General features: G+C 43.6%; 1 protein-coding gene across 1 annotated transcript; it reads right to left on the reverse strand.

The window, feature by feature from the left end:
- Positions 1-275: 275 nt before the first annotated feature.
- On the reverse strand, positions 276-758 carry LOC137937276 (pentatricopeptide repeat-containing protein At4g38150-like). Its single transcript, XM_068782360.1, has one exon. It carries the CDS (start codon positions 756-758, stop codon positions 276-278), a length of 483 nt encoding a protein of 160 aa, XP_068638461.1.
- Positions 759-9,534: the final 8,776 nt, after the last annotated feature.

Consider the following 9,534-nt stretch of genomic DNA (forward strand, 5'->3'; position numbering starts at 1 on the left):
AATGAGAAGGTAAGCAGAAAATTAATCAAGGATCCGAGTTCTCCTCTAAAGAACCAGGGTCGGCGTTCCCCTGGAACCCAAAGTGCAGGTTTCCCTTCGAAGAGCCTGAGTATCCCTCTCCTCCCCTCACGTCCGACGACCATCCTCCTTCCTTGTCTATTCCATTGTTCTTCCCAAATTAGTAATCAAAGGTAGGCCATAAAGATCTCGACGTCCTGGTTCTGCCCCCGAATTGCAAGAAGATCTCTCCCATCGTCGAATCCCTCGGTCCATGGTCAGAGACCATAACACGATCTCTTTTCAACCAACCCAATATAAGTAGCAACATTTGGCGAATGCCCAGCCTCCAACATCTTAATGCAAAACTCAATCCCATCTTCCAGCTGCTTCCCTTTACACAATCCTTGAACAAGAACTGTATAGCTGAAATCATTGGGAGATATACCATTGTTCTGCATTTTCCTTAAAACCCCTTCTTCAATTTTTAGTACCTTGTAGAAGCCTTCCACAACAGCCATATAGATTACAATTTCAGGGATTGTACCCTTTTCACGCATTAACCCAAATAGCTTCATGGCTTCTTGAATCAAACCATCCTTGCATAGGCCATCTAGCACTGCAATGGCATTGGGGATGAGCCCCATTTCTTTCATTTTCCTGAAATTCTCGTCAGCATCTTGAGGCGATAAATTCGGTGAGGTAACTACATGTAGTTCAGATTCTTTGGTGGAATTCTCTCTGAGGGGATTTGCTGTCATCTAGTCACAATATTTTTCACTACCAAGTTCAAATAGATCGTCGTATGGATCCTATGGCCCCCCTTTCGTTCCCTAAGGGTTGCTTGGGACAAATACACCTCAGAATCTATACGATCAGCATACATATCATCCAAAAAAATAAATACTTCAATCTTGTTCCTTCCAACCCCATTGTTCCTGAAATATCTTCCTCTGGCGAAGACAACATTACTATTTTCCGACAAGGAATAGCAGCAATGTGAAAATTCCCGAAAGATTGAATGAAAACGCACCCTTAAAATTATTTTCCCTATCTTCCCAAAAGATTGAATGAAATTAATAGGTCATGGAGACTTACCCCAACAGTTGTGGAAATTGGGTGTCTGTTGTTTTGCCGAGAGGTAGATTGAGAGTGAGAGTCTGGAAGCCGAAGCCCACCAAAATTTTGTCTGACGGAGCCTCCTCTTTTTCCTGTGGTGAACAACAGTCCTTTGGGGTTTCGCCGCATGGAGATTTTTCGAGACAAAGGGCTCTCGGAAACATATCCTTGTCGGAAGAGTTGCCGAAAATATTTCCATCTCCTATTCAGGAAGGTGTTTTGCTTTCTGTGAGTAGGGGTGGTTTGATTTCGGATTTTCTAAGTCCCATTGCCATGCTTAGGATTTTTTCCCATGCCTTCCCTACTTGGAGATTTTCATGGTCCCCGATTTCGGTTTTGAGGTCGCCTCCAAATTGTCCAGTGCCGATGTGATTTTGGACGATTTCGGATTTGATGTATTAGACTCCGATTTTGGATTTGTGTCCCCAATTTTGGATGTCCCCACTGCTGGAGAGATAGAGGGCTCTCAGATTTCTTGCGTCTCCTATTCTGGGAGACGTTTTACGTCCCATGAAAAGGGGTTTTTTTAAGTTGAAAGCAAATCTGGCCTTACCGATGAGGTGCAGCCTCCAATTTTTTATATCTAAGGGATTGGGAGTATTTTACTGGCTTGGTCTGCTCGGAGATCGTCAAATTTTCTGGCCCTTCACCTTTCTGCCCGTCTAAGACAGCGTCACAAGAGAGTTTAGGTCATCTGACCTTTTCAAAGGCAGCGAGATGCCTCTCCATTGCAGAAATTTTAATGGAAGTTCTATGCATTCTACCCGCAAGGTTTCTTCTCATACTATAAGTCTTGCACGTATTTCTTCCAATAGATCGAGCATGACAATCCATTTTTCTTGGGATGAAGAATCGTTCATTGTGTTCCCACTATAGTACCAATTTGTTATGGTCCCTAGTCATGGATCGAGTAACTCGGTTTGGGATTTATGAATCCAGCACTGTAATAGAGCAGTTGCTCTCGGTAAGGATGGGAAAAGAGTCTTTCTTTGACCTGATCTCGGATAGGAGGAAAGCAGCCTCCTTTGTGAGACTATGCAGCTGTTTTCGGTAAGGGCGGAGAGCCCTTACTGCTGCAGCTCGGACAGGAGGGGAAAGGCTTCCCTTTTTCTCATGGAAAAGAGGGTATGGAACCCTCTTTGTTGCTGATCGGTTTAGGGGCTGAAAACCTCTAACTTGGATAATCTTTGGATCAAAGATTAGGGGTTACTGACCTTCTTCTTGCTGGTCTTGAGGCTGAGACAAACTCTGACTGGTGCTGCTTGTGATAGGGGGATTGAGAGACCTCAACCTGGCTCTGAAAGAGGGATAAAGACCCTCTATGGCTACTGGTGATGGATGGGAGGCTGAAGCCTCTGTTTGAACTTGGAAAAAGGGGCAGAAACTCCCCTCTTTTTCGATATGGATTAATGTAAACAACAATCAAAATATGAGAGATGGATATTCAGATTCAAGAGGGGACCAGGACCTAGACCTCCAAACCCTAGAGCTCATCAAGGAGAACTACAAACCCTATTTAACCTAATTCAAGACTTTCTTTTTCTCAGTACTCTTACCCCTTAAATAGGGTTCACCCCAAGAAAAATGGATTGCCATGTTCAATTTATTGGAAGAAATATGTGCATGGCTTATAGTATGGGAAGAAACCTTGTGGGATGGAATTCGTAGAACTTCCATTAAGCTCTGATACCAGTTGTTTTGGTCCCGGATCTGACACATGGATTCGTAGGGAGGAAGAAGAGAAAGATGAAGATCAAGCTGAAAGGAAGCTTGAAAATTGTAGGTTCTTTGAGGAGAACATACACCCCTGAGCTTGTTGAGGAGAATTCAAAACCCTTGTAGATAAAATATTAAAAAAATGCCCATGTGACCTATTAATTATTTAAATAAAATAAAATAAAATAAATTAAGGAAAAACAATTAATTAGACTCTTAATAATGTTATTGCGTGCATAACACGTTGGTTATCCTGATGAAAATTTGAATAAAGAACATTGTGGCCCCATCATCTTATATTCCTTTGATTCCCATTATCATGTTATTTTTATTTTTATTACTACATCTATGTTATTTGGTCAAGCTGGGATCACTACCATTACCTCCCAGCTTGAGGGGGAGAAGTAGAAGAAGAAGTACAAGAAAGAAGTATTTTATATGTTATGGTAATTTTAATGTGATAAAAATATTCAAGAAAATGGGGAGCACAATGATGAAGCTTTTGCATCTAAGAAGAAATTTTTGTAGCAAAGAAACTTGAAGAACAAGAATCTTGACTCGCAATAATAATTGTGGTAATTTTTTGTGATACCTAACTCGGCTTGACTCGATTTCATTTTTTAGGCTGGATTATTATCTTGAGGTATTCACAACATATTCCTTGGTTAACATACTATTTGGTGTAGATACTCACATAAAATTATTTCATAGGTCCTTGTACAAGGATTTTTATTATTTTGGTTCGTGTTATATGGGCCCAAGCCCATTTCAGTTGTAGCTATTGTGTCTCTTTGGATGAGGCATTATTATTGAAGAAAGTAGTGGCCTTAGCATCATATCTTCCTATTTACTCATTACCTATTGGTTATTTGACAACCTTACTCCTACTATCCTTTATTGACTCTCACATACATCTTTGGCCTAACCTTTTGTGTGTTGTTTTGGTTGGGAGTTTAAGTCCATACATATATACATATGGGTATTTTAAGTCCATTGAGACTTTTTTATATACCCGTGGGTCTTTTATCGCCGTCTTGTGAATGACATGCATTACCCACTTTTCACGTTTGAGAGTCAATGCCCGAGTTGGGACACCGTGATGGAGGAACTTATTACTAGATATAAGTCACCCCCCCCCCCCCTCTTCCCCTTAATTGGTATTTATTACTCCTACCACTTGAGAGTCGTTGCCCTATAGAGGGACACGGCGATGGAGGAATTTTACTACACTTTTGAGCACTGCGTATAGACTCACTTCCTACGAAAGATAGGAGTGCCACTACCTGCGAATGGTAGGAGTGTGCCCTACATCCAACATGGGTTATGATTGGAGTATGGAGCGATGTCATATGGCTTGGAGTGGTTTTACTCTCACTTATCTTATGCCAGTTGGGCCTCATGGAAGAGAGCACCAGCATGAGGGGGAGTTTTAGAAGATATGGAGGACTGCCATTTTATAAGAAAAGATCCTATACATCATTTGCAGCAAGGTGGGAGTTCATGATGTTCTCCCACCTCCAGCTTGAGGGGAGTGTTGGAAGATGGGCCCAAGCTCACACAACCAAGGAAGGCCCACATATCCAAGTTTGTTCAGATGGGCCCAAGCCCAAAAGATATGGATCCACCATGATCACACGAGCAGGTGGGATCCATCATGATTACGTGAGGAGTCTTACACAATAAAAAGTCAAATAGAGCCAAAATTATTAGGGAAGTAGGTCTCACAGAAGAGTTTTAGTGTAAAGGTGTTTTAGTCACGTTAGTCTTCTATTTATATTGGGTTATTTAATTATTCTAGGACTTATCTTTAAGTGTTAGAGTTTGGGTGTAAGTAAGACAGGTATTTTAATTGTAATTGGACTCTATTACCTTCCTCTATTATAAATAGAGGTTCATGTACTCTAATTACAATAAATCAATGAAGTATTTCTCTTTTCTATAAATTCAACAATAGATTTTGGATCAAGTTTACTATGTTGTGGGGAGGTAATATGAGCAAAGCATGTACAACCAAAGACTTTCAAGGGAAGCGAAAAGGGATCACCATGTGGAAACAATAAGGAATATGGGGATTTATGACAGAGAATGGAAGAGGGTAGCCTATTTATAAGAAAACATGCAATAAGGATGGGATGTGGCCAATAAAAGTATGGGACTTTCATGGTATACAATAAGCCGCAAGCTACCTCAAGAAGGTGACGGTTCTTCCGTTTTGCTAAACCATTTTGTTGGAGGGGCGAGGGGCGGGGGAGTGGTGGGCACAAGATGTTTGATGGATAATGTCATTCTCTTGACAAAAATAGTCAAGATCTTTGGAAGTATATTTTTTGGCATTATCCGATCGAAGTACTTTGATTTTTGACCAAATTGAGTGACAACCATAGCATAAAAGGATTTAAATATGGATGGTATTTTAGATCACTCTTTAAAAACAAATTGCCATGTGGTACAAGTAAAATCACCAATAAAGGTAATAAAGTACTTGACTTGGAAAATGTTTGAGACGTTCAACGGTATGTTATGGTCCCGGATCTGACACATGGATTCGTAGGGAGGAAGAAGAGGAAGACGAAAATTAAGCTGAAGGGAAGCTTGAAAATCCTAGGTTCGTTAAGGAGAACGCACACCCCTGAGCTCGTTGAGGAGAACTCAAAACCCTTGTTTACTCTAAATCAATGCTTGACTTTCTCATTACTCTTACCCCTTAAATAGGGTTCACCATTACAAGGTTTAAGATAAAATATTACAAAAATACCCCTATAAATAAAATATGCCAAAAATACCCATGTGGCCTAAAACTAAAATAAATAAAGTAAATTAAAGAAAAATAACTAAAATAATAATGTTATTGTGTGCACAACATTACACACCCTGGAAGAAAGAGTTTGTCCTCAAGCTCGAAGGTAGGGTCTGCTTGCCCATGTCGACGTCGCCATCTATTCTCACGTATCAACCGCGGTATCTGTGGCATCCCTCTGGTCTACAAAATTGGAGCATCCAACCAGATAAGCAATTTTTTTTGTGACATTGCCAACATCACTTGCTGTAGCATACCCCGATACGAATAAGCAATCGAACAACAAGTTTCACTATCACCTGCGCCACTGGTAACTTTTGCTTCGACATTAACAACCTTTGTGGGATCTTCCCCAACAGTTGCCTCCTTGGCAAAATGCAGCATGTCCCATATAACCTCCGTCTTTGGACCTAGTCCATGTGCATCAAATTGCCTAGCATACACAACGAAAGTATCATGGCCATAAGCACTGAGCATGATATCAAGATATCATCATGGTCTACTACTTTGTCAGGATCCACCAATTCAAGGTTGCACCTTTGGTGAAATTTCTCATCCATATCAAGAACATATGCAACACCCCCACTCATCCCTGCAACAAAGTTGCTACCAGTTTTTCCAAGTACTACTACAATACCACCTAACATGTACTCCCAACTATGATCTCCAACCCCTTCAGCCACAGCTTTAGCCCCTGAGTTACACACACAAAAACCCCTCAATAGCAGTTCCATTAAAATACGCCTCCCCTCTAGGTGCTCCATTGAGAGCAACATTACCAATGACTATATTTTCCTTTTGGTCAAACTGATTCTTTCTGCGAGGATACACTACAATCTCCCCCCTAGATAATCCCTTGCCTACATAGTCATTGATGTCCCCTTCTAGCTCAAGAGTGAACCTAGACAGAGGAATGCACCAAGGCTTTGTCCAACACTTCCTGTCAGCGTCACTTGGATAGTATCTTTAGGTAGCCCATTCATGTGGTATCTCTCCGTCACTTCATGACTTTGCATTGTGTCCACAACATGATGCACTGTGTGAATAGGCATATCTATGTACACTTGCAGACCACTGTTCAAGGCAGGTGTGCATGAAGCTATCAATTTTTGGGACTTCCCAACATACCACTCCTTGTCATCAATTATTTTGTCATGAATCCCCTCAACGGCTAGAGCAACTTCTTCTGCATTCTCAAAGTTAACAAATCCAAAACATTGGAATTTTCGATCTCCTTCTCTCATTACTACAAACATGGGACCCAAAAAATTAAGCCCCACCTTTTCAATTTGACAACGAATATACTCACAGGTACTGTGCTCATCAACAGAAAAAAAAAACCCCCAAAAAAATTTTCTGAGACACACTGCTGTTCACGGCAGAAGAAAAATAAAACAGCATCCATTCAATTTTTTTGTCCCTGTGAGACGAGGGGCAACCAGCCGAGTCCAGACGGCACGCCCACCACACAGCTCCAGCACAAGAGAAGGCAATGCGCATATGGTAGAGGAAGCGCGTATGGCAGCCATTCAAGTTTGGGAAGCAACGTCAGCAAGCCTAGCACACAAGGCTGAGCCAGTCGCATGCAAGGCAGCGCACCAACAGACGCGCAAAGGCGGGTCGAAATGGGGTTATGTGCGGCAAGGACTCCAAGCGCACGCGCGTAGCAAGGACTCCAGGCAGGGCGCGCGGCAAGACTCCAAGCGGGGCGCACAGCAAGACTCCAGGCGGGGGGCACGGCAAGACTCTAGGCGGGGCCCCCGCAGGACTCCGAGCGGGGCGTCCGGCAAGACTCTAGGCGGGGAGCCCGCAGGACTCCAGGCGGGGCGTGGGCGCGCAGGACTCCAGGCGGGGCGTGGGCGCGCAGGACTCCAAGCGAGGCGCGCGCAGCCAGGCTCCAAAAGACTCCAGAAGACTCCTGAAGGCACCAGAAGGCGCCAGAATGCGCCAGAAGTGGAAATCTCTGGAACTAAGGGGTTTTTAGGGCACCTCTAGAAATTTCTAGAGGTCAGGGACAGCATCCAGGTTTCTAGGAATTTCTAGAGCCTTCTAAAGGCAAGGGAGGAGGCTTATAAATAGGAGGGGCCTCTCCCTTTGTAAAGCATCCTTGAGCATTCTTTGCATTTTTTGCTCTTCAAGTGTATAGAGAGTTTTAGCCTTCAATATAGTTGAGTTTTTCTCTTCCATCTCTTTGGTCTTTCCATTATCCTTTTGTCTTGCAACATCGAGTGTGGGAGGTTGGGAAGAAGATCCGAGCCACAAGGAGGCTGACTAGTTCTTGGGAAGAGCTAGGCTGCACGAGGTAGATATTTCGCTTGGCTAGACGGACTTAGCCAAAATCTAACCACGTGACAACTGGTATCTGAGCAGCATTTCCAACCATGGCATCCACAAGTGATGATGTAGTAGCAAGAGGTATGGAATCACCCTCTAAAAACAATGTATGATATTGCGATTTCGAGTCCAGACTTGCCAGCATGGAGGATCAGTTTTCAAGACTGGAGGAGTTTGTGAACGACATTGCACATGCACGGTTACCTATCCCGGAATGGTTCCAAGGATACGAGGACGATGTGCACAGTGCTATGGCTGTGATGCGAGTCTAAATCAGGAGGGTCGACAAAGAGGTCAAGACCATTGCGGGAGAAGTTCGGGCAAGACTCACCCTATGCGAAAGAGCCCTTGCGAATGGAGGAGGTTCACAAGGGGGTGCAAAGATCAAGATACCGAAGCCGAAAGCCTTCACTGGAAAACTTGACCCAAAGATAATAGACAATTTCCTTTGGCAAGTAGAACAATATTTCAATGCTTCTAAGTTGACCAGTGAAGAAGCCAAAGTCAGCACTGCATCTATGTTCCTTGCGGAAGATGATGTGCTTTGGTGGAGGAGAAGGACTTCGGGAGAGCAAGGAGATGAAGCATCGGTAGAAACATGGGAGGACTTCAAGAGAGAACTCCGACGCCATTTCTTTCCGGAGGATGTAGAATACCAAGCTCGAAAGGAGTTGCGTGCCCTCTGACAGAAAGGTACGATCCGAGAATACGTCCAAGCTTTCACTTCTCTCATGCTCTGCATTCCTCGTATGTCCGACGAGGATAGGCTCTTTTCCTTTTTGGCCAGGCTAAAGCCTTGGGCTGAGACCGAACTTCGTAGAAGGGAGGTAAAGTCCTTGGCTGCAGCCATAGCCACGGTTGAAAAGTTGACCGAGTACGAGTGAAAGTTAGAGGACAATGCTACTCAGCCAAGTAAGGACAACAGCTACAGTGGCCAGAAAAAGAAGAAGAAGCCAGAGAAAGAAAGGGAAAGGACCGAACCCAGTGACACTGGCCACACCAACAACAAGAAGAAGGATGACAAAGGAAAGTCCTTCAAATGCCCTCTTAAATGTTTCATTTGCGAAGGGGAGCACATGGCAAGAGATTGCCCCAAGAAAAAACTGTTAAATGCTGCCCAATTTGAGAGCGAAAAAGAGGAACCCCGGATGGGGGCGTTATCCTTACTCAATGTTGTTCGTTCGAAGGAGCCAAAAGCGAGTGTCAAAGAGGCGAAGCCGAACTGCAATCTTCTCTACTTGGATGTCTTCATCAATGGATTCCAAGTCAAGGCCATGGTAGACACAGGGGTACTCACAATTTCGTCTTGGAAGAGGAAGCGAGTCGTTTGAAGCTCAAGGCTACAAGAGATAGTAGCAGAATGAAAGCCATGAATTTTACAGCAAGAGAAGTGTCAGGGGTAACCAAGGCCGTGTCTGCCAACGTTGGAGAATGGGGTGGGAAGTTGGACTTCACCCTCGTACCCATGGATGACTTCAAGGTCATTCTCGGCATGGACTTCCTCACAACTTGTAAGGCCTTCATTTTACCATCACTAGGGGTAGTAGAAATTCTCGACGAGGGAGGGGCTT

This window comes from Aristolochia californica, unplaced genomic scaffold (assembly GCF_029961685.1).
Source record: "Aristolochia californica isolate CCGP_79_NKW_82.1479 unplaced genomic scaffold, dmAriCali1.0.hap1 SCAF_7, whole genome shotgun sequence".
NCBI lineage: Eukaryota > Viridiplantae > Streptophyta > Magnoliopsida > Piperales > Aristolochiaceae > Aristolochia > Aristolochia californica.